At 30.1% G+C, this 26,358-nt stretch overlaps 1 protein-coding gene across 1 annotated transcript; it reads right to left on the bottom strand.

The window, feature by feature from the left end:
- Window positions 1–1,469: 1,469 nt before the first annotated feature.
- LOC113370745 (activin receptor type-1) lies at window positions 1,470–26,199 on the bottom strand. Its single transcript, XM_026611437.1, has 11 exons — window positions 26,062–26,199; window positions 25,749–25,887; window positions 25,075–25,153; window positions 24,767–25,004; window positions 24,183–24,406; window positions 23,983–24,092; window positions 23,768–23,872; window positions 23,184–23,406; window positions 22,656–22,849; window positions 12,698–12,923; window positions 1,470–1,871 (listed from the first exon to the last, which is right to left on the bottom strand). The coding sequence occupies exons 1-11, from the start codon at window positions 26,123–26,125 to the stop codon at window positions 1,719–1,721; spliced, it is 1,755 nt and encodes a 584-aa protein (XP_026467222.1). The 5' UTR covers window positions 26,126–26,199; the 3' UTR covers window positions 1,470–1,718.
- Window positions 26,200–26,358: the final 159 nt, after the last annotated feature.

The raw sequence follows: 26,358 nt of genomic DNA, 5'->3' as shown, positions 1-26,358 counted from the left end.
GCTTTTCACGTCGGGGTCCTCAAAGACTTGTACTCATTTGTCACTTTCGAATGACAATCTTATTGTTTTTCGGTTGAAAAATATTTTATAATTTCGCATCTGGCGAAAAATGAATATATAGTCGAAAAAAAAAACATTAGGAGAGAACGGAGCTTAAAAGTTCGTGGGTAAAAAGATCTACTGCCAATATCTCAAAAACAAGTAAAGTTAGAATTTTTTTAACAACAATATCACTTTTTGCCGAAAATTACTAATTTTTACATTCTATCTTAAGAATATATCTTAAATCTTCATAATCGCATATGTGATAAAAAAATCAACTGTTTATAGCGCCTTTTTGATAAAGGATATTTTTATTGGTAGATCATATGAAGTTTATATCTGATTCCAAAACGTAGGAAGGGATTTATCATTCATACTTCAATTTTAATTATCTCGTATGGCAAATATAAGACCATAGATATAGAAAAATATGTAGTTTTAAATAGAACTTATTTCCCATTGAAGCTAGCTATATTTGAAAATAATGCAATTTTACACATTGTAACATTCTGAAAATATAATATTATCTTATTCCATCCTATTTGCTTTATTAAATCTGAATGAAATATCGTTTGAATATCCATAGTATGATTTATTATAATTATATTTGTAAAGTCTTATTGTTGTTCTATAATGAATAATTAGTATTTATGCCTGTCGCTTACATATGCAATAAAGGTCAGGTACTTTTCTATAGTCATATATAAAATAAGATACAAAGAAATGAATGAATAATAAGTTTGCAGTGATTTTACAGTAGTAAATATGAAATATACTTTACAAGAATATTAAATTAACAGTTAATACTTCAATCATCTTAAAATATTGGGTGACTACATATATTTACAAATTATATATATATATATATATATATATATATATATATATACACGAGTATGGCTATCTCATATATACATTATTAATATAAAAATGAAAACAATAAGCATATTATGTTTTAATTAGTAATTGTTAAATAAATGGCGTATTACTCTTAAATTATTGAAAATTTAATAGAAAATATTTGCTTAATTTTATAAACTTGCTTATAGTCGATATAACATAAAATAAATTTATTCCTTAACATATTATACTATTTCTCTAGTGGCTTCAGCAGGTATATAATTATATACACTATCAAGAAAGATATTCTGCAAATGACAAACACTAATTACATGTGATCAAATGATCATAATATTAAAAATTTAAATTTTCATGCCAGATAATATCCAATTAATTTTATAATAAATGTAAATAAAATTCATATTATATTCACATACACTGTCATTTTATTAATATTGGTAAATTTTAAAATTGACTATTATCCTTTTAATTTAATGTAACATTTGTTCCAAAAACTTTCTAAATGAACCAAGACCAACAAATGAGTTAATGTAATAACTTGATGTAGTTGATGTAGCCTTTCGCAGAATACTTTCTTGAAAATGTTATAATCTGTTAAACTAATAAAAAGCAACACACATAGTCTTTCAAAACACCGTTAAAATCTGCAAGAAATCTGAACAGTATTTTTTTTTTCAAATGATAAAAAAGCAATTTTACAATTTAAGCTACAATATATAGCTTATGTATAGCACCATATAATTGCTTCATCATATCAATCATACACATTCGAACATTCCAAAATGTTATACACCTATATACTTACAGTAACAAATTCACACACAAACATCAGTGTCTGTATCGAGTCTTATTTCAGGATCGGCTTGTGCCAATTTAAGTAGAGTCTTTTGTACACGAAGTACAGGCAGCCGAACACTTGGATTATGGTGCCAGCATTCCTTCATCAATTTAGCCATGCCCGATAATGTCTAAAAGGAAGAAAAAATATATTTGGTAATCCACTTATTGTCAGTATGAAATTGCATTCAATTATAAAACTTAATCAATAAGAATTGATATTTAGAAAGAAATGCAGATGCAAATGCAAATGCCGAGAAATGCAAAAATTTTCATTTTCGATTTTGAACAATCTTTAACTATAAAAGACTATAATATCAAAAATGAATTATTCTAGCTGTGCAATAAATTATAAACTAGTTGTGTATGGCATCGTGCCTTGAGGCAAATTGCTAGAACTTCTTGTCCCGTAACGAAATGTTCAATGAATATTAATTGTTTTCAAATAGATTATTATAAATACTGTGACTGACTGTGACATTGTGTAATATTTATAATAATTATATAAACTGAATCGCAAAGTTAAAATTATTTATTTGAAGTATATAAGTGAACTTTAAAACTTTAGCCAGAATTAAAATTAAAATCTGAATTATTTTCAATATACAAAAAAAAAATTAAAAAAATATTTTTAACATTTTTTTAATTTAAATTTTTTTTTCAAGCAATTATTTTGTCAAAGCAAGCAGAAAGTTTTTTGAATCATTCAAATTGGATGCTTAGTTCTCTCTGCCATTTTTTGCACAATTAGCTCGGTATCTCCAAAACGATTAGACCTGCCTTTGCCATAAACTAAACACAACTTCTCCCAATCATTGATTGAATGTTTTTTGGATCATTCAAATCGGATACTTGGTTCTCTCAAAATCTCGATTTCTATATTCTGCACTCTTTGCTCCGTATCTTCGTAACGGCTAGACCTGACCTGCCTTTGCCAAAAACTAATCAGTACATCTCCCTATCAATAGGCATCGAATGTTTTTTGAACCATTCAAATCAGTTAATCCGTGCGCCCGAGAGCGTGACAAAATGCGGACACACAAAACACAAACACACACACACATCGGATATACGGGAAGTTAAATATAATATGATGAAATAAAAATGAGCTGTAGGGGAAATGGATAAAATGACACTGTGGTCTTAATTAAAAATTGGCTAGTTTTAATAACGCGTCCGCTACTGTATATAATAAAGAATGTTGTAGTCATAATCCTTACAAATTTTGAGTGGTTTTTATAAATTAATATAAATAAACTAGTGGTACATGGCATCGTGCATTAAGGAAAATTGCTGGAACTTCCCGTACCGAAACATAAAATTTTTAAAAAAGATTAAAATTTTTTTGAAAACTCTGAAAAAAAATTTTTTTTGATAATTTTGAAAATTTAGGAAAAAAATTGACTTTTGAAAAATCTGTTTTTTTATATTTTGATTTTTTTTGAAAATTTGTAACTTTTTGTCAAATCAATCGCGCTGCGTGGCTGTTTTGGAGACGAAATATCGAAGCGCGTAAGCGTCGTAAGACATTGATACGGAACCCATAGAAATGCAAATTAAATTTATTCTCATCATTAAAATCTCTAGAAAATATCAGACAATTTAACGTGCATATCTACAATATCTAATGATCATTTTGAACCGCCAAATGTCGTTTTTTACCTTTTCTTATTGAATCTCTGTAACCGCTAGACCTGTCTTCCCAAAAACAGTGTTCGTTTAGTCAATACAATGAATTGAATTGAATTATTCAAATCGTACGCTTCGTTTTCTCAATAACTAAATTACAATCTTTAGCTTTTTTGTCTAGTATGTTTGAAACGTCTTAACCTGCCATTACCAAAAACTAATCAGCACCTCTTATCAGTACGAATCGAGTGTTTCGTTCAAATCGGTTGATGCGTGTTCCTACAATTATCGACGAAAGTTTGTACCTAAAAACATCCATTTTTTATAAGGTATACCAAAATTCCAAAACCTATGAAACGTAAAGATATATAAAAATTTTCACTTTCGATTTTTTTGCGATTACTGTAGTCTATAACTTACCCTACGGAAAGTTAATAAATTATTAAGTTATTTAATCAATATTAATTAATTAATACTCAGAGTAATTTTTTTTTAAAAAAATTATATGCACTCGTTAACATATTCATACTAGTGGAGCGCATGGCATCGTGCCTTAAGGAGGTTGTTCTTTTTTTGTTCCAAAAAATGCAAGGTATTTGTTTTTGTTTTTCTCGAAATGTATTTATCATAGAGACATGCGGTTTTTTTTAAACAAAAATTACAAAATCATAGAATATTACGTGATTTTCTTCTTTTTTTGCGCCGTCATTTTTTAACCAGGCGGCGCCAAAGTCGGTCTTGCAAAATCGATCTCTTTTGCGGTGCCACAGATAAATCCGTTGCGCATCGCCCGAAAAAAAAAAAAAAGAAACTACGTTGAAGAAGAAGTTTGAATCCAGTCCCCCTACCAAAATGAAAGAAAAAAAGCAAAAAAATGGCAGCTATTTAAAAAAAAAAGTGTCAAAAAAGGCCTTTTTTGGGGCGAGAAGCTTCGCCAATTTTTTTGCGTAATGTTATCAAGTTGTTTGAGGTAGGGGGACTAGGTATTGCAGTGGTGAACAAATTAAAAAAAAATGCAAGTCGATCCGCTGACACATTAAAAAGGTCATGTGCATGAGGTATTATAATGAAAAAGAGGCAGCTGGCATACAATAGCTCGCGGAGCGATAAAAAACGCTTTCAAAGGATCATACATATAGAGATATATATATCTATGACTTCGTCAAAAAATAGATATTGAGATGATTTTTTTTTAAATAATTCTAAGGTTTTTAGATTTCATAATATCAAAAAATTTCAAAATTGAAACAAAGAAATATAAAAAAAAACAACCCCCTTAACACTAATCATACCAAGACTTAATATATACCTAATTCTACCATAGCGGGTCAAATGACCCAATTCTATGTTTCATGCTTGAATGTATGAAATATGGATGTTAGGAAGAAAATAAAAACAAAAATTAAATTTATTATAATTAAACAAAATAGTATGTTGAGCATTTCTATTACAGAAGCAAAAATAAAAAAAATTAATTCATAGTTGTATTCATAATTGTTGATTTTCCGCAAACATATTTTTTACATTTAGAGCAAACTTTGTTGGTTTTATTTTTTTTTACGGTATCCTATTTGACATCTCATACGTTTATAAGCATCTGTAGTAGACTTAGACAACGATACTTTCGTATTTGTTTCTTATTTTGGTTGTTGACTTCTCGAAAATCGGCACCAAGTTCTTCTGCTAGCTTGAGTAGAAAAGCCGCGAGATATTTTTTCCTGTCGTTTGCTTGTACAAAATCCAGGCATTTATGCCAGCTAAATCAAGGATATTAAAAAAAACTTGGAGAGGCCATCTGCAAGACTTGGATTTTGTAGTAAATTTCCTCGCCATTTGATCGGTCATGTCTACACCAAATTTGGTTTTATTGCAATATGAAACAGTTTCAGGTAAACGTTTATCATTGTTTTCCAATTTAACGAATTTATGTTTAGAACTAAGTAAAAGTACTTTGTTTGTTGGCTTACTTTTATAGATTGTAAGAGTGCAATTATCTGTTGCAAAAATTTTCGATGAAAATTGTTCCATATCATCTTTCTTTTGCTTCGTAATTAGTGGTAATTCTCTTTTAGTTGACCGAATAATAAAAAATAACCTGTATTACTATAGCTATCAAAATAAAATTTAAGCTAGGCACTTACCAAGACTATCAATTTCTGCCACTTTTTCTAACAATAAAAAGCTATTTTCAATCTAAAATTTGATATTTTCTTGAAATTATTTTGAGCTATTTTCGTTGAAATACTTTAAGCAACAGTGTTTAGAAGAATGTGCAACTTACTGACTACAAATATGACTCGACAATCTCATAAACCAAAAAATTTTCTCCGGGTCAAATGACCCATCGTGGTAGATATCGGTATACAAGAAGGATTACTCAGAATAAACAAAACAAAACAAGAAAAAAAAATTGTTTATAACTGTACTTTAATTACTTAATAAAAGTCATGAAGTCAAATGTGCAAACGCAATGAAATTAGACGTGCATTTTCAATGCAAAAGTTCAAAATGGGTCATTTGACCCGTTATGGTATGTTTAGTGTTAAGGCAAATTGCTGGAACTTCCCGTACCGTAATTAAAAATTTGAAAAATGAAAATAATTAATAATTGTTTTGAATAATTTCAAATAGATTATTATTACATACTGTAAACTTTTAAATGCTTTTTAAATTGGGCCACGAGCGTATTTTATGAACAACTTATGTGCAATTTTTAAAAAATCCGTCAATTGGTAAAAAAATTTGGATAGTTCATAAATAGGACATTTTTTTATATTTTTGGAAATTTCACAAAGTTTGTGTTTGGATACACATATGTTGTTATATATCATTGGAAATATGATAAAAATCTACATAACATAGTGTTATTCAAATATTGTCTGGTTGGATTAAAAATAATTTTAAAAAATCAATAAGTTGCTAAAAATTTTTTTTTTTCGTACAGAGTTTTTGGAAAGTTTTTTTTACTTTTTTGAATACATATATATTGTTATATATCATTCAAAATATGATAAAATTTTGCACAATATTGTATAATTGCAAAATAAATGTTTAGACCAAGGGCGAGCAACCTTTTTAACCCACGGGCCAATTTGATTTTCAAAATTTTATGGCGGGCCGCACGTAATTTATATATATATATATATATATATATATATACTAGCTGACCCGGCAAACGTTTAGCCACAGGAAACATTTTTAGAAAATCATTAGTATTAGAAATGACTAACTAATTCTGAATTTATAAATATGTGGTATATAAATAAAAGGGGCAGCTAACATATATTACATTGATAATTTACCCACTACAACGATAAAATACTAGCATACATATTTGAAAGAGATTTCAACTCAACTATAAAAAAATTCAGTTTTCTCTCAAAAACAGTTTTATCTTCAGATTTTAATATTAAATTTCTAATTTTTTTGCTAGAATTGCTTCTTCTGCAAGACATTCAAAAACTATGTACTTCTAATGCACATAGGGAAATATGTGTACAATAGAATAAGCCTGCAAATCAGTTAGTTTTATGGGAGGAAACCATTTTGTTGCCAATATCTAAGAATTATTTTTAAAATGTTGCAGCGAATACATTTAAGCTTTTTTATAAGCTCAGAAGAATCTTGATCAATTTGAATTAAAAACTTTCACAAAAAAGGCGATAATAGTTAATTGATCGATTACCAAGTTAAATAAAAATGATTGGACTACTAAAATGACTATTATAAAATAAAGAAAATTTGGAGTTAAATGTAGTTTCACATTCCGCATTAAAAAAATTAAAATAAAGAACAAAATTTTAAAAAAATGTTACGTTCGTACAACCCATGATAAAAATAAATTGCTTTTTCTTTTTAAATAAAACTGAAGCTTTTTCATAAACTCGAAAGCCTGAACTAAAATTAAGTCAAAAAATTTGTTGACTGAGCGCGGAAATAATGTAATTGCAACAAAATTACAAAATTGACACAAGAAAAGAACAAAAATACAAAATTGAAAAAATTATATATTTTATATAATTACGAGTGTATACTAGAAGTGATTCATAAATAAAAATACAAAATAAAAACAAATAATAGTTAAACAGAAAAACTAATTTACTTGAAAACTTTAATAAGAAATTTGTCACTGCTTTTTTATATATTCTGATCAATATAAGCCTTTTTTAATTTTGTTCTTTATATTATTTTTTTTAATGCGGAAAGTTGCAACACGTATGCAGCTTTGATATGTTTTACTCAGTTTTGATAGGTGGTAATTTTTTATGAATTTCATGGTAGAAATTAAAACAGGGTCCACAAAAAAAGTTGTCTGGGTTGGGTGTGGTACATATGTTTTTCGATGTATTTTCAACGTACTTTTACCGCTGAAGATAAATCTGTAGTCAAAATTGGGACGCAAAATATGGAAAAATATTTAAAAACTGCCACAATCTTCAATCTGGCATTTTTTCTGAATGAACGAATTATTATCCAGCGACTTTTCTTTTATTACCTTTTATTGTTCGCACACATACGTACTTCCAAAAAAATAATTTATCAGAATTTTATTTGTTTTTTTTTTCAAGAGCGAAAATTTCTCAGGGCTGACATGAGATCTATGAAAAATTGAGATGTTTGCTGAAAAAATATATTTTCTAAATCTGTATTATTTTGCATGGTAAATGACGAAGAAAACATTTACATGAAAACAGCTGTTTTGTTAGCTTTGAACATTTGGAATCACAATTAAAATTTGTTCATATTTCCTTTTTCTGAAAATGAAATGTGAAACACAAAATACTACAAATTATTAGATATTATTCTTAATTACCAAAATCACGAAAGAACTACAATTGTTCTTTCATATCCAAAAACAATTGTAGTTCACTTTTGGGTCGTATACTCCTTTAAGCATTGCATCACTATTGAGCTAACGTACTTTGGTACTGAAAAGCACATCGCCATATTCACGCTCTAAATCTAAATTGTCAGGTAGTCTTTCAAGTCCGAAAAGTTCTCAATTTTTCTTGCAATATTGTTAAACTATTATTTAAATTAATATTTATTTTATCAGAAAATGCTATTTCTGCGAACAACAGTTTTTACCAGTATTTGACTGACAACAAAATTAGCCTTTACAGCCGTTTATTATAAAATATCTAGAAAAATATTCTGTAGTTGAAAAATGTTTGGCGGGCCGCAGAAAAACTTCCGGCGGGCCGCATGCGGCCCGCGGGCCACGTGTTGCTCATCCTTGGTTTAGACATTGACTATACTTCAAAGTCCACTTTATTGAACCAACCACATAAAAGACTCGCATGACATTTTGTTAGTTTTTGCAAAATATCTTAAAATTTTGTTTAAATAGATATTATTTGCTAAATTTGGTAAAATTTTGTTTGAAAATGTAGATTTCATTATACATAAGTAAAAAAATAATAAAATTCTTCATAATTTTATTAAATAACAAAATTATGTTGCTATATTAAAAAAGAGTTTAAAATATTCTAAACTTTAATTATACTTTAACCAACGGCAAAAAGGACATTTATTTGCTCTTTGTCAAATATCTTCAAATTTTTATTTGTAAAAATATTTGTAAATTGCAGTATAAAAAACTTAATAAAAGTGAGCAAAATTTAGTGATATAATAATGTTATGTAACTATATTAAAAATGGCTAAAATATATACACAAACTTTAGTATTAAGGGAGTTGTTCTTTTTTATTTTTCTTTGTTTCGGTTTTGAGATTTTTTGATATTATGAAAGCTAAAAACCTTAGAATTATTTAAAAAAAAAATCATCTCAATATCTATTTTTTTGACGAAGTTATAGATATTTATATCTCTATATGTATGATCCTCTGAAAGCGTTTTTTATCGCTCCGCGAGCTATTGTATGCCAGCTGCCTCTTTTTCATTATAATACCTCATGCACATGACTTTTTAATGTGTCAGCATCTTTGAACACCATGGTGTATTTAGTACATTAAATTAAATGGTGTATTTAGTACATTATATTAAAAACTTTAAATACGTTTTTCTCAAAATGACTTTTTTCAATGCGGTGCCACAAATTAAAAAAAAACTACAAGTCGGATCGACTTGCATTTTTTTTTAATTTGCTCACCACTGCAATACCTAGTCCCCCTACCTCAAACAACTTGATAACATTACGCAAAAAAATTTTGCGAAGCTTCTCGCCCCAAAAAAAGGCCTTTTTTGACACTTTTTTTTTAAATAGGCGAAATAGTTTCAGGCGATGCACAACGGATTTATCTGTGGCACCGCAAAAGAGATCGATTTTGCAAGACCGACTTTGGCGCCCCCTGGTTAAAAAATGACGGCGCAAAAAAAAAGAAGAAAATCACGTAATATTCTATGATTTTGTAATTTTTGCTTAAAAAAACCCGCATGTCTCTATGATAAATACATTTCGAGAAAAACAAAAACAAATACCTTGCATTTTTTGTAACAAAAAAAGAACAACCCCCTTAACGCAAGCTATTTTCTTAAAAGCACAATAGAGAAACTTGGGGCATTTTTCCAGTTTTTGCAAAATATCGCAAAATTTTATTCAAAAACATATATACTGTTATACATAAATAAAAAAATAATAAAATTCTTCATAATTTTATTAAATAACAAAATTATGTTGCTATATTAAAAATGTGTTTAAAAAAACCCTGAACTTTAATTGTATTTTAACCAACAGTCCAAGGACATTTATTTGCTTTCTGCCAAATTTCTTCAAATTTTTATTTGCAAAAATATTTGTAACTATACTGCATGAAAAACTTAACAAAAATGTGAAAAATTTAGTGATATAATAATATTATGTTACTATATTAAATAATTGATTAAAATGGAAATATCAAAGGAAAATTTGATTCGAGATCTAAACCTGGAATCTTTATTGGTTATTCGAATATTGCTAAAGCTTATCGAATATATCTCCGCCATGGTATATATACTGTTATGTAAATATTATCAATGTAATAAATTTTATTTTACCATTAATAAAAATGATATTAATGATATTAATCAAAATACAGAAAAATGGCTTTGTACCACAAAATGGCCGACACGTCTTCTACATTATGGAAGTTTAAAAATATTTTAAAAATATAAGCACACATTTTGCATAATTTTTGATTGAGAAAATGCTTTAGAGAATTTATTCAGCAATAACTTTGCCAAAGACTATATTTAGTTATAAAAAGTAATTTAAACGTTATTAATAAAAATATAAATAAATGTCCGTATCAACTGCATTTGCATCAGGCAAACATTTTACGTAGTAATATTAATAGGGATGTTCGTTTTAATTCTAATTAAATTTATTTTCCCTATTAATATATAAATACATTTATACATTATAAAGAAATATTTAATTTAAATGCTATAAAATGAATATAATTTATTTTCTAAATTATTTAATTAATATTTCTTCATAAATTATTACTTACTTTTTGAGATTTCTGTTAATGCCTTTCACAAAACCATTACTTTAACTACAAAAATCACTATTGCAAATATTTAAACTGATAACTACACAATTTAATTTCACACAAAACACTAAAATAAATCCGATTTAATTCGATTAAATAAAATATTGATACAAACCCAACGAAAGTCACATTAAAACTGATTTTAATTCACAAAAATATTTACTTGATGCATTGGAATTGTTACATAATAATTCACAGTTACTTTAGTGCTGTAAATTCAAGACATTTATTCATGATTTTTTCGATTACTCGAAAACTTTAAATTTTAGGTAAATGTTGTATTAGAGGAAATTATAGCTAGATAAATTATCTAAAATATTTACTCAGACGAAAATTATGTAAAGTTATTAATTATATTTTTAAAATATTTTTGAAATTTGCATAGTTCAGTAAAGACGCATTTTAACATTTTTGCTTCCAAACTGTATTTTGTAACTAAATATCATGTTAGATAAAATTGTAGCTAATTAAATTATCTAAAACATTTTCTCAGATAAAAATATTCTACAATGATTACTTATATTTTTAAATTATTTTCGACCTGCCTTTGCCAAAAACTAATCAGCACGTCTCCTTATCAATACGAATCAAATGTTTTTTTGAATTATTCAAATCGGATGCTTAGTTCTCTCAAAAACAGATATTTTTTGCACATTTTGCTCGGTATCTCCGAAACGATTGGACCTGCCTTTTCCAAAAACTAATCAGCACCATACATCTCTCTATCATCAGGAATCGAATGTTTTTTGAACCATTCGAATCGATCCATCCGTGCGCCCGAAAACGTGAACGAAAAAATGCGAACACACACATGCATTTTTGAGGTATGCTAAAATGTTCAGAAACCTTCAAAACGTGAAATGAACTAGTTGCTTTTTGGAACTGTAAGTAAATTAAAAAATGCCGCCCCAAAATAAGTGCCGCCCGGGGCGGACCGCCCCCCCCCCCCCTAGGTACGCCACTGGGTTTAGGGTAAATTGTCCGTTCTATATGGCCAAAATAGTTCTTGCACTTGCAATTGGTTTCATTTTTCCCTAATATGTTATACTACTTTATAAAAAAGTTAGTCAATGAACCTAAGATGAATAAAGATAATTGAGACTGAATATAATTCAATAAATAAATGAATATCATTAAAAAACAAAACATCATGTTAAAAACTAAGATTAGCACATGCATTATGTATGCCCTAAAAGCAAGGCCCATTATTCCAAACTTTGATGAATTTTAAACCACTTTTCGTAGACCAATAATATTTTAAGATTTTCGTAATTAAAGCTTCAATAAAATAATTAATTTAAAAAAATGGCTGGCCAATCTTTACCAAAAAAAATATTCTTCCGATCCAAACATTTTTATAAACTCATGAATTATATCGACCCGTATAAAAATCCTATCATCGAGAGCGAATGACTCTCACTTCACGTTGGCGTAACAATTTCCGTTGCATTTGTACGGATTTACACCCATGTCGCGCATAGAGAAGTTTTACTACAAAATATTTGATATATTTCTCGAATCTTTTACAACTGTATTTGGATTTTAAAAACTGGTTTAGAATTTTTGTCGAAAGCGTAGTCAAAAACTTTTCTGCTATTTTTAAAGAAACAGGTCGATCGACGCAAAAAATTAAACTTCAACGAGAGTTCAAATTTTAACTCACATGCACACACGTATTTTTCCAATTTCGGCCTCAAACGAATCAGAATGACTTGAAATATGAAATTAGAAAAAAATTACAAAAACGTTCTTTCTGACGAGAACATAAATTTATCCTTCGGAGTGATAATTATACAGTCATAGTCAGTTAATATGGGCTAATATATTCAACTTACCGGATCTGATGACCATCTGTTAGGTGTACTGGGTCTGTGCTGGTCAACGCAGACCACTTTGCGCATATCCTCAAAGCTTGGATCAGAAGGCACGACGTCGTAGTAAGGTGGCCTATATTCTTCAGCAATGCCATTCGAAAGAGTTCTGTTAGCGACCTCCCATAGTACAAGACCCAGAGCGTAGATATCGGCGCGCCTGAAGGCTTCGAAGCATTGCATGTTGATGCTAAAAAAGAAACATATATAAAAAAAATTACATGAGATAAAAGTATTTGCTTTGCAACAAGCTTAAAACCTATTTTTTTATCACTAGTAAATAGCAGTCAGTAGCGGAAATACGAACAAAATGGTATATGTGGACAATATGACGCACCGGCCATTTTAAAATTGTCTAGTTTTAGTAACGTTTCCGTGACTGTATAACATGAAGAAAGCTTCAATCATAATCCTGTCAGATGTTGAGCGTCATTGTCACGGTCTTGTCGCAGTAATTATAGATCAAACATGTATCGCGCCATCAAAAGTTTATTTTGAGGGCAGTTTTGTTATAACTTTTTTTGGTACTTGTTCTTTGTAATTATATTTATTAAAAAGCAATGCTACTTTCGATAATCAGGTGTTTGATGAAATTTTTAATATTTATTCATTTTTGTTCACTTTTGGACTAAATGACTATTGATACATTGGATATGGATTTAATGAAATATTCAGTGTTTATTAATTTTTTGTTCTCTTTTGGGCAAAATGACATACTGATACATTGGATTATTCCAATTCCAGGGTAGTTCCATCGAGACCAAAAATTGTAAACTATAATAGGGGATTGGATTTTAATTTTTACTATAACTACTTCTAAAATAGACCAAAGATCCACCGGTAAAACGAAGAGATTTACATTTATTGCAAAGATTTTATTTCACGTTCGAAGCCCGACAAAGATTGGTTACGTCGTGATATCATAATATAATAAATATCAGCAGGGCCGGTCCTGGGGTCATTAGCGCCCGCATGCAACTTTATTTTCAGCGCCCCCCCTATTAACTTTAACTGTTTTAACAGTTTATCATTAAAATTATATAAATATTTACATTTTTTTTTTAATTTTATTCTCAATTGTTCTGGATTTTGTATACAAAAAATTAGACATAATCTAAAAGCGTATAAAATACATTGATTTTAAATTTATTTAGAAAATCGAGACAATTCGCGGGTTGATTATAATCAATTATTTTTAGCATATGTGCAATATTAATATTTGGGTTTTGAAACATTTTACATATTTATTATGCAATTTATTCTATTGAGCAAATCATGTCAAGAGAGCTAAAAAAAACTAGCTTTTCATTTTCAATCATAACACTCGTATTTCATGTTGGATTTTTCAAATTTTAATTCATTTTAATTTTTCATTATGTATTTACAATATCCAAAATTGCGCCGTAAACTTCTCCTTATTGATATCGTAAGAGCCGAATTGTATTTATCCTTGCTTTCCCGTCATATTCAAAGTATCAGATTGTTGTTTTAACCCTTGCCACTCGCGAATTGCAAGATTTATATGAATTTCCGATTTTCCCATCCGAGTCGCAAGGGTTAATGTTAAATATTCAACGTATTTTAGAAGCATTGTCAAAAATCAGTAAAAAATGCAAAGAAATTGAACATTTCTTGAATTATATTGAAAGAAAAAACTAATTATATTTGATATATATTATTTCTGCATAGTTAATAATTATTAAATTATTCCAATTAATTATAGTTCATTATTATTAAATTATAGTTCCATTTCCATAACCCTAACGCCTAACCACGCATATCCTCAATGTTCAAAGTTCATCAGGTGCGAAACATTTGCAATAAAAACAAAGTTACAATTCAATTTCTCGGAATAAACATGCCATTTTCTAAGCACTGACTCCCCATTTTTTAATTTCCCGATTATAATTTGTTTATATTTTTTTAACAAGTTCCATTTCAACTAAATCAGTTTTTCGTCAATAATGCCCAATAGTTAATTTAATCTTTCGCAGGTTTGCGCTTATGAGATTATGAGATTGAACAAAATATTTTGTTTTTCGACTTAACGGTAACTTCAAACAGAGAAAAATTGAATAAGTAGATTAAGCAATAAATAGAGATGTTATTTACTAATTTTCAGCTGTTATTATTAATCATTTAATTGTTTCTACTGATATCACATTGCCAAATAAATATGCTTTTTGTGTCTCCGTATTCATAGTTAAGTTAGATTTTTTATTATAATTCATTAAATATTCTAGATTTTACATAAATAATAAAAAATATAAATAATATATTATAAATTTATTTTCCGAAACTCGTTTTGACGCCCCCTAAGGCGTGCGCCCGCATTTTTTGCATGCATCGTATGCAGGGCAGGACCGGCCCTAAATATCAGTATAGTATTTATAAAATCAAATTGTTGAAAAAATTAAGGCGGGTTAAATATTTTTAACTTCTCTAAGTTTATGTTTTCATCAAAAAATTCGATTCGCTAATTTTATGTTTTCTCGACGTTTCAAGCCATTCTGAATCGAATGGGGCCAAATTTGGAAAAAGTATGTGTGTGTGTGTCTATGTGTAAACAGATTTTTTGCCGTAAATCGCCATTTTCTCAAAAACGGCTGGACCAAATTCAAAAATTTAAAAGTAATTCGATGTGTCTCGATGAGGACTAGCATTTCTCAGTTTTGTGCGACCATCGACAGAGCCGTTTCTTTGTAAATCGCAGAAAAGTGAAAAATTTTTCGTCCACGTTTTAGCGCGCAATTCTTAATCGATTTTGAAAATTCAAAAACCGTTCGATAGATATTGGATGGGAATCGAACTGATTAGTTTTTGGTGAAGATCGGCTGGGCTTTTTCCTCGATTTTTATGATTTTTTTTGATGGTAGATATCATAGTCGCATAGTCTCATAGATCATACTAAAATATTACGGCCTTACGACAATTCGTTTAATTTTAAAAATTTGTCAAAGTTTGCAAAAATTAGTATCGTTTTTCTGACGTTTGTCAAAACTAGAACTTTCATCGACGGCTGCTCAAAAATGCCTGAACCGATTTCAAAAATTTAAAAGCCAATCGATGTATTTCGATGTGAATTATTTTTTCTCAGTGTGCAGCGATAGGCTAAGCCGTTTCTTTGTAATTTGAAAAAAAGTGTTAAACTTTTCGTGCACTATTAAGCTCATACTACCGAATCGATTTTAAAAAATCAAAAACTGTTCGAAAGATATTAGTTTGGAATGATATTGATCAGTTTTAGGTAAAAATCTAACGAGCCGTTTTCTTGTAATAAACTGTTGAAAAAAAAATTTAAGCCGATTTTTATGGAAATTTTTTTTGGCGATATATATCATGGTCTTATAGAACTTACTGAAATATTACGGCCTTACGATTACGACAAATAGTTTAATTTTAAATACTCATCAAAGTTTGAGAAGATGAGTAGTTTTTTTTGACGCTTGTTAAAATTGAAATTAGACGATTTACTTCGTATAATGATAAAGTACTTGGTCTTAGTGAACATACTAAACCATTAAAGTCCTACAAAAACTGGTTCAATTATAAAAATTATTGATTTGTGAAAATTTGCTTATAGAAAATACTCCGAGTTAACGTGTTCGTTCGTTTTCAATTATGTGTAATAAATCCACTGGGAATACTTTTAATCATTCATAAATTAATTTATTTTTTATTGATTAAATCGATTATTTATACATATCGGGAAGTTCATGTAACTTGCCTCAAAGCAAAATACCAATACCAATTAGTTTTTTTATTAGAGCAGGAGACGCATTTTTTTTATTTGGGTAGCGGGGCGCAAATTATTTTTATTAGAGCAAGGGGGCGCGGTGCCAAATAGGTCGGAAGCCACTGGGTTACTATATATGAATTGTTCCCTTTCAAATGCGTTATGCGCTGATATGTCAAAGGGAACTAAACGATTTATTTGTGAACTGTCTTTTTTTTCTTTGTAAGTTGTATCTTACAATGTCCTTACTTTATATGTCATTTCCTCTGTACTATATGGACAAAGTAGTTTGTATTATAGTTGCATTTTTCCTTAATAAATATATTATTATAGTTCCTACTCAATTAAAAGACTATGTTGCTGGTCGTCAATAAATCTAAGATGTGTTTATGTGTAAAATGTATACTAATGCGTAAAAGCGATTGAGACTCATTTTAATATCATTAGATAAAATAATTGTGTGTGATTTACCAATTATTGGCGAATTTTCAGGTCTCCAATTATTTTAATAATTTAAATAAAAAAAGTATTGCAAAAACAATTAATAATGTTTGAACGTAATCTATTTGGATCTCCATTTTCAGCCTTCTAGAATGTGGTGTTACAAGGTGTTATGCAACAATATCATTCGGATGATCTTCTAGATCGGTTATAGAAATGCATTTCTTGACGCGTTATCTTGTTCAAACAAATTTTACATGTAGTTTTTTTAAATATAACTGAGCTATAATCATGAAAAATATTTTTTCATATTAAACGCGCGATAAGTTAAAGTTGATGATATCGCATGAAATCTCAAATCATAATGAAACCAGTGATGTCGAAGATCATAGTTGACGAATATTAAATGCTTTCGAATGGATTATTATAAATAATGTAACATTCATTACTCTTATTTTATAGTCTGTATATATATTACAGGAAAGTAAGTAGACAAAATTTAATGAATCGGATTCAAAATGAAGGACATTGTCTCATATTTATAAGAATTATATAAACTGAATTGCAAAGTTAAAATTATCCCTCAAAAAGTATATAAGTGAGCTTTAGAACTTTAGCCAGAATTAAAATTAAAATCCGAATTATTTTCGATATAAATTTTCTTTTTGTAATTTTGAATTAAAAAAAAACAAAAACAATTGTTTTGTGGGAGTAGTTATGAATATGAAAGTATAAACTCCACTTGAATAAAAATATATAAAATTTATTGATTATAAAAATTAATGATAAATAAAATAAGTAAGTCCAATTGTTTTTCCTCCAAGTCTAGCCTGCTTGATTTCCCCACACACTCCCTGCCCAGTGTTGACCTCACAGTTTAAAAAATACAGGGAAACATGTTATAAAAATATGGTGGGAAAGCAGATTATAGCAGTGTTGTGGTACTGGTCAATTAGTAATTCCAATGGAATAAATGACAGTTTCGCCGGCATATCCACCGTATGGTAGGTGATTCAACCTTCCATCATCTTCATACTCTGCATTTGGTTCTGAATATAAATCATGTGGTGAATTTCTTGAACCTGGATGTATTGGTGAACTTCGAAGATTCAGCCTCGATCCACTGTATTAATTTTTATTTCAACAATATTTTGGGTAAACAGATGGCGCTCTGTGAGAATATGAATTTTCGCAATGATTAAAATAATATTGTCGACTTCTGTAGCCCTTTGGTTCATACACCGGATTCTCGAATCGGATGCGATTCGAAGGAAAGCGTATTAAAGAGTCATCAACTTGAGAAGATGCAGTCTTAAGTCTTATGCATCAAAAGACGATTTGGTGAGTTAACGGACAAGGAGAGGTTGAATTACGATTCCAATGACCATTTGATAATGCATTCAATTCTTGACCCAAGGTCTAGGCTCAGAATTAACTTTTGTGTCAGCAATAAACACTGAGGTCTGGGTATACCCAATGGGTATACCAATGAAAGTCCGGTATCAGGTAGTAAATGTGTTAACTACGATGAACCGAGGACTGGACGTACCTTATAAGTAGTCACTGAAGACCAGTGATTATGGTGCTGCATCAAAATCTATATTTTTTAAATCCTCAAAAAATGCTCCTTCTCTGTCTTCATCTATCACGTCGGGATCACCAATGTGGGAGTAGTTATGAATATGAAAGTATAAACTCCACTTGTATAAAAATATATAAAATTTATTGATTATAAAAATTAATAATAAATAAAATGACAAGTCCAATTGTTTTTCCTCCAAGTCTAGCCTGCTTGATTTCTCCACAGTTTCATCAACACAAGCAGCAAATTTTTTCAATCATTCAAATCGGTTGCTTCAAACTGCATTATATTGCACATTTAGCTCCGTATCTCCAAAATGGCTAGTCTTGCCTTGCCAAAAACATATCACTACCTCTCCCCATCATTACAAATTGAATATTTTTTTAATAATTCAAATCGGATGCTTTGTGCGTCCGAAAACGTGGACGAAAAATTGAGGCACACAAAACACACACACACATCCATTATTTCTAAGGTATGCCAAATGTTCAGAAACCTTTTAAACGCGATCACAAAAATCGAAATTTATGACCTCACGATGTTTGGTCGGTGAAAATTTAATTAAAACAAAAGCTGTAATGCATATACAGACTATAAAATATAAATGTAATTAAAACAGCTGTAATGCAACTGTTTCTTATATTTATTAATTACTAGGTTCTTCTTTGCCATGTGCAACAGATCATCCAAGGGTGGGAATGGATAGCTGTCGGAGATATTCGGAGGTAATCGCTTTTATTTTTGGATAGTCAACACATACCCTTATTCCTCCGTCTTTCTTGGGAACAATTACGATCGGAGCCGACCTTGGTGAGTCACAAGGTTCGATTACGTTTTGTTCAATCATTTCTTGTAGTTCCTTCTGCAATACTTCTCCTCGTGATGACGTGAGTCGGGTGGCAATAGGTGGGTGACCGTTTGTTTCGATGCGATGCTCCGCTTGTTCACAGGGTTCGTCGCTTTCTTGAAACAAATCCGCGTTGGCGTTCATTCTTTGGTACCGATTGTCCCTCTTCACGATTTAAATCAATTTCTTGGACACTTACGGCGGCAATATTTATGTTTGGCAAACTTTCTGCAGTTTTCAGGCATGCGTCGAATGATTTATCAAGCGTATGTCTGTAGTCTTCTTCGTAGTCCATTTCTTCAGTCGAGTCGCTGCCGTTTCTGGTGATTTCTACCGTCATTGATTCGTTGCTGGCCATTCGGTGATTTTAGTTCTCTCCACGGTTTCCTTGAGATCTTGATCACTTACAAATTCGTACGCTGCCGTGTTGTCACTGAATTGAAACGTCATCTCTATCAGATTGAGCACTAAACCTGCTTTTTTAAGAAAATCCATGCCTAGTAAGGTGCAATTTGATTTTGCCGTCGGTATTGCAAATTTCGTGGCTATCGGTATTCCCATTATGCGCACTATGATGGTTGTTACTACCACATCCCTTGGTCTTGCTTCTCCGTCTGCCATGATCATTTTTATGTTTCGCGGTTGAAACTCATGTCCGGTTTTTCTTAAAACCTCATACAAATGATAACCTGCGAGGCTATGGTCGGCGCCAGTGTCCAGGAAACCGTATCCCGCTTCGCCTTGCACCTTGATGGGTACAACAGGGGGTTTAGCATGTGTTCTCGGGGTATTTACCGGAGCTTGTAAATTTACTGGAGGGTTTGTTTTTTTTTCTGTTTTGTCGGGCTTTGAGGCGTCGACATTCCTGTGCGTTTGGCTCCTTCGTTTACAGAATGTACAGCCCAATCTGTTTTGTTTCTTGCCCCCGTCTTCTAAAGTCACACAGAAGAAACTTGACGCTTGTATCTCAGTTTTCTCGCTAGGACTCGTTGTGCAATTTGGACATTTACTGCGGATCACGCCTGGCTTACCGCAACCTTAGCATGAGTATGTTGCTTTATCTTCTTGTATAGTAGCAGCTTTTGCCTGTGTCCTGGTTTTAGTTCGGCACTCTTCTTCAATGTGTCCGGTTCGTTTGCAGAATGTGCAAACTTTCTGCATTTCCTCTTTAGATATGACACATTTCTTGTTCTCGTTTAAGTTAGCTTCGATGTCGCTATTGCTAGAAGTTCTTCGAAAGATGAAACCGTTGTTCGCGGAATACGCTCGCGAATATGTAATCGTAGTAGCTCGTATATCATGTCTAATTGGCTGCTTATTGGGATTCCAGGCGGAGGAATCTCGGCAAATAGAGCTCTAAATAGATCGCGTAGGCTGGTCTCTGAGGTGCAAATGAGGATTTTATTAGCGCTATTGCTTCTGCAACGTGCTTACCTCGCTTTTTATGCCTTGCCACCAGATGGCTCCGACGTCTTTTCGTAGTAGCGAGAGTCCCATGAGCGCTTTTTCTTCACTAATGTTCTCCATTTCCTTGTAGAGTGCTATCATTGTAGTGAATTCAGCAACTTTCTCTGCATCCCGCGTTCCATCGAAGCTTGCCTTGCAGTTTGCAAAACTACCTTCTTTCTGGTTCTTTCTGGCCTAAGGATACAATTAGCCTTTGGAGCGTGTCCTCCGTAAGATTGATGGCCATATCCGTTGTGACGGTCCGTTTCCTCAGAACTTTGCTGAGTGCCAGATTTGTGCTGTATACTTTGGTCTGATCCTTTTCTTACCACAAAGTTGGGCGCCAATTTGTGACCTCAAGACCAAGTACACCAGCGTTATACCAACTAAATCATCTAATTTTATTTTCAATAAACGTCAAAAAAACTACTCATTTTCTCAAACTTTGATGAATTTTTAAAATTAAACTACTTGTCGTAAGGCCGTAATAATTCAGTATGTTCTATAAGACCATGATATATATCGCTGAAAAAAGTTCCATAAAAATCTGACTAATTTTTTTTTCAACAGTTAATTACAAGAAAACGGCTCGGTAGATTTTCACCTAAAACTAATCAGTATCATTCCCAACTAATATCTTTCGAACAGTTTTTGATATTTTAAAATCGGTTCGGTAGTATGAGCTTAAATGTGGACGAAAGGTTTAACACTTTTTCCTAAATTACAAAGAAACGGCTCGGCCGATCGTCGCACAAAACTGAGAAACGATAATCCTCATCGAGATACATCAAATGTTTTTTAAATATCTGAAATCGGTTCAGGCGTTTTTGAGCAAACGTCCATGAAAGTTCTAATTTTGACAAATGCCGAAAAGACCATACTAATTTTTGCAAATTTTGACGAATTTTTAAAGCTAAACCAGCTGTCGTAGGGCCGTAATATTTTAGTATGATCTAGGAGACTATGGTATCGTCGAAATTTTTTTTAAACTTCATTACAAGAAAACAGCCCGGCCGATCTCTACCAAAAACTAATCAGCACGATTTCCAACCAATATCTTTCGAACGGTTTTTGAATTTTCAAAATCGATTCAGAATTGCGGGCTAAAACGTAGACGAAAATTTTTTCACTTTTCTGCGATTTATAAAGAAACGGCTTGGGCGATCGTCGCACAAAACTGACAAACAATAGTCCTCATCGAGATACATCGAGTGGCTTTTTAATTTTTGAAATCGGCGAACGTTTTCGAGAAAACGTCGATTTACGGCAAAAAATCTGTTCACATACACATACACATACACACACACACATACTTTTTCCAAATTTGGTCTCATTCGATTCAGAATGGCTTAAAACGTCGAGAAAACATAAAATTAGCAATTCGGATTTTTTGATGAAAACAAACTTCTCCTTCGGGAAGTTAAAAAGTACATAGTAGGTACATAGCATATGTACGATGAATACAATATATTCATCATATAGATTCTCAATCTAATTTGCCACTCAATCTATATTATATTGTCAATTAAAAGAATGCTAGATAAATTAAGTAAAAGACTTCAAATAAGTGGCACAAAAGATTGAAGAATCAGGCTATAAGATAGATAAAATGTTGAATAATAAAATGATGAGCATAAAAATAATGTCACATTCTTTAAGTAATCTATTCAAAGTAGCATAAAATCACCTGCGTTTTAATGCTATGTTAGCCTTTAAGTAAAAAAGGCATTACAAAATACATTTATTGATTGAGCATTTTATATTTTATATTAATCTCAAATATATGGTTTCTCCATAATTTCCTGCATGCATTTAGTATATCATCTGAAATTTCTTTTTATACTAAAACGTTAAATAAAATACTTCATACCTTTCATCAAGAACCTCAGGAGCCATATACCGTCTAGTTCCAACTCTTGGATTAGATGCAACATCTAGAGCTCCTGTAGATTGTGTATGTGTAACTGCTAAACCAAAATCAGCTATAACACATGTTCCATTTACTCTCACAAGAATATTCTTTGATTTGATATCACGATGAGCCATAGCTGGTTTACCTTCGCCCTGGGAAAATAATAATTTCAGTAATTACTTAAATTATAGTAAATATATTAATAGTTCTATATTACACTATAAGAAAACATGGTAGTAGAATTACATTTTTAAAAGCACAGATTAGTTACACCAGATTATATTATATAAGTTCATCATACATTAATCTCTCAATAATTTCAAAATTATTGTCAATGGTGAGATGATTTCATATTTTTAAAGATTATTTTTATTTTATTTAAAAATTTACTTGTTCTTTTAAGATAGATGTATATATATATATATATATATAAATATATATATATATATATATATATATATATAAATCTTATTTAATCTTTATTACCTCTGTTCCAAAAATTTCTGAATGTAAGTGAACCAATCCAACTGCAATTGAAAGACAAATATGTGCCATTTGGTTATGAGTCAAGGTTGTTCTGTTCAGGTGATCGTACAAAGAGCCTAATGGATGGTAATGTGTCAATAACCATAACTGCGTACAGCTATTTCTTGAAATCATATCTGATCCCAAATATCTTAAAATGCAATCATGTCGTAGAAGTATAGTGCTAGAAATTATAACAAAAATAATTATATAACCAATTTCACTCACAAATTTAAATATATATTAACTGAGTCAATTAAATTTTATAGTACAACAGTATTCATGATAAAAGATGGAAAAAGATGCAACTCCAAAATGAGTGGATACAATATAATGGTGTGATTTACACATCATAATAATAACAATTCTGCCTCAAAATAGTTCATTGATGATAATAATAATTGGATTAGTTATAATTACATCTAGATCAAGAATTTTATATAAGCATTTATATAATATATAATATAGTAATAAGATTATATTTCACAAAAATTATTTTAAGTCAGCTATTATAATTAACTAAATTCATAACATTGATTACAAACCTATAAATTTCAGTTTCCCTTCGCCACGATGCCTCATCTCTAGAAAAAAATATTTTTACAGCAACATTTTCTCCATATAAAACACCTCGCCAGACTTCACCATATCTATAAATACAATAATTTGTTTAATCTTAAAAATTTACATGTTTTGTCTTTATTGAATCCAAATAGTATAAAAATTTTTTGTGAATATATATGTGTTATATTGGACGTACCTTCCTTTTCCAATGCATTCTGCTAAAGTAACTTGCTTTGCTAAAGTTCGTTGAATCAGTAAGGGCAATCCTGAACCTGAACCTGATGTCATAGAGTGTTCTAAATATTCCTAAAAAAATCATCATAAATGACTTAATAAATTATGTAATAATGTATGTTATTTTATTTTGTTTTATATATATATAATAAATTCACTTACCCTTAATGTACTGTCTCCTGCAGCTGTAGCTCTCACAACATCATCTCCAGCATAATAAGTTTCAGGGTCTCGTTTTCGATTCCTCATGAGTCGTTTACGATGCAGTCTTCTCATGATAATTAAAATCATTCCAACAACTAAACTTAAAACAACTATTGGGCCTAAGATTGCCAAGCACAACTTGAAAGCATACCCAAAGTATTCAGGGTACGGTTGAACTTTATCTGAAAAAGAAACTTATACATAATGAAAATAGAAATTTGATTGGATGAAATGAACAATGTTAAATACTAAATTCTAGTAGATCAAACAGATATAAAAATAGTAATTATAGTCTATAATTAAGTGAACTCAGTAAGATTACAAAATAAACAACATTCAAAATATTCAAAAGCAGCACATTATATACATATTTGAAATGTATGATAATTGAAAAACAAGACCAACTAATTAAGAAAAAAAAAAGATGAACATTTAATTTGAACTTCTATTTACTTGTTAGAGTGTCAATTAAAGGACAATGCTAATGTTTATACCAAACTGTTAGTACTTGAAATATGTGAAATCACAAATAATTAACTAACCTCTACTATATGGATGTGGATGCAGAATAGGAAAAGAACCATTATTACAATAATCCCCAGTACAGCATTCTATGTGATATTGAGTAGCTGACGATGTGTGTCTTTTACTTATGCTATTTAGACCTGTAGTCAAATTTCCAGAAGATCGACATACAAATGGTATTTGATCTGAACTCGTAGTACATCCTCTAGATACCATAACGTTCCCATCAGGACCACGAACTGTGGATTTCCAGCACTAATAAAAATAATAAGAAGCTAGATATAATGGAGAACTTCACTTTATAAATATAAGAGCTTTTAAAGACCTGTATAGCATTATTACAATGCTCAGTAACACTGCTTATACTGCAATCGGGTGGGTCACATGAATAACACTTGTACCTACTGTAAAACAATTTGTTGTTACCTTAATGATATCATTATATTATATAAACATTAATATATGATTGATTACATTGTGTATATATACATATACATATATATATATATATATATATATATATATATATATATAGCCACTATTTATATTTTGCTTTATATATAACCAAAAATACAGAAATTGTATGAATAAACACAATAAGTTAAAGAAACAAACATAGGAAAATATATCTGATTTAATAAAATTTAATTTCTCTTACATTTAAAACATTACTATACCTTTTTTTCTTCCATCGTCTAGTAAGAATGCAACAAAATAATTTGTTAATAGTAATTAATAAAATATAAAACATTCTTCAATATTAGTTACAGGATTATGTTTCACCCAATATAAATAGCAAATAAGTAATAAGTAATTATTACATATAAGTAAATTGAACAAAGGATTTATTATGCGCCATTGAAAATACAGAAAAGTTAAATTTATGTTTCACCTACTTTTATCATCTATTTTTACTCACACATAAGACTAAATAACATTTTAATTTAAATGCCAGCATACACATTATTATCTTAAGCTTAATGCATACTCTTTACTTACTTGGGATGTTGAATAACAACATTTTGAGCTTGTATAATATGTTTTGCTTTTTTAGATATTTTTTCAGTATCAACATGATCATTGAAAGTTGATGCTTGTTGGGAGTCATCTGGTTCTATAATTCCTAATTCTCCAGATACTATAACAAAAAGCAAAACATATTAATCAATTTATTAAACAAGCGAATGGAGCTAAATATTTGAGTGAATAGAACTGTGAATTGTTAAACATACAGATACAAATAACATTATAATAACACAATAGGAATCAGTGAACGAAAAATAAGTAAAATATCTCATGATAAAGATCTGACCTTGGCACATGTTTTCTTGAAAACATAATAAAATTATTCCATAAGTTATCAAACTGAAAATCATATTTAAAATCAGATTTTTGTCAAATATAGATTCATAATATTATTAAAATCAAAAACAATCTTTTTATTTGACAGCTGACTGCAATGCCAACATAAGCGAGTGATATTTTTTCCTAAAGTAAGAATCTTAACGGCATCAAAATGTACTGCTCTTTATGCTTACTTATCTATGGCGAGGCCTAAGTTTCTTTAACATTTTACCGAATTAAATATGGAACAAATAAACAGATACGG

Source organism: Ctenocephalides felis, unplaced genomic scaffold, assembly GCF_003426905.1.
Source record: "Ctenocephalides felis isolate EL2017-DRISC unplaced genomic scaffold, ASM342690v1 CF-g0.4_SCAFFOLD_00845, whole genome shotgun sequence".
Taxonomy (NCBI): Eukaryota; Metazoa; Arthropoda; class Insecta; order Siphonaptera; family Pulicidae; genus Ctenocephalides; species Ctenocephalides felis.
Note: the sequence above shows the minus strand (reverse complement) of the source record. Positions and strands in the feature narration are given on the sequence as shown.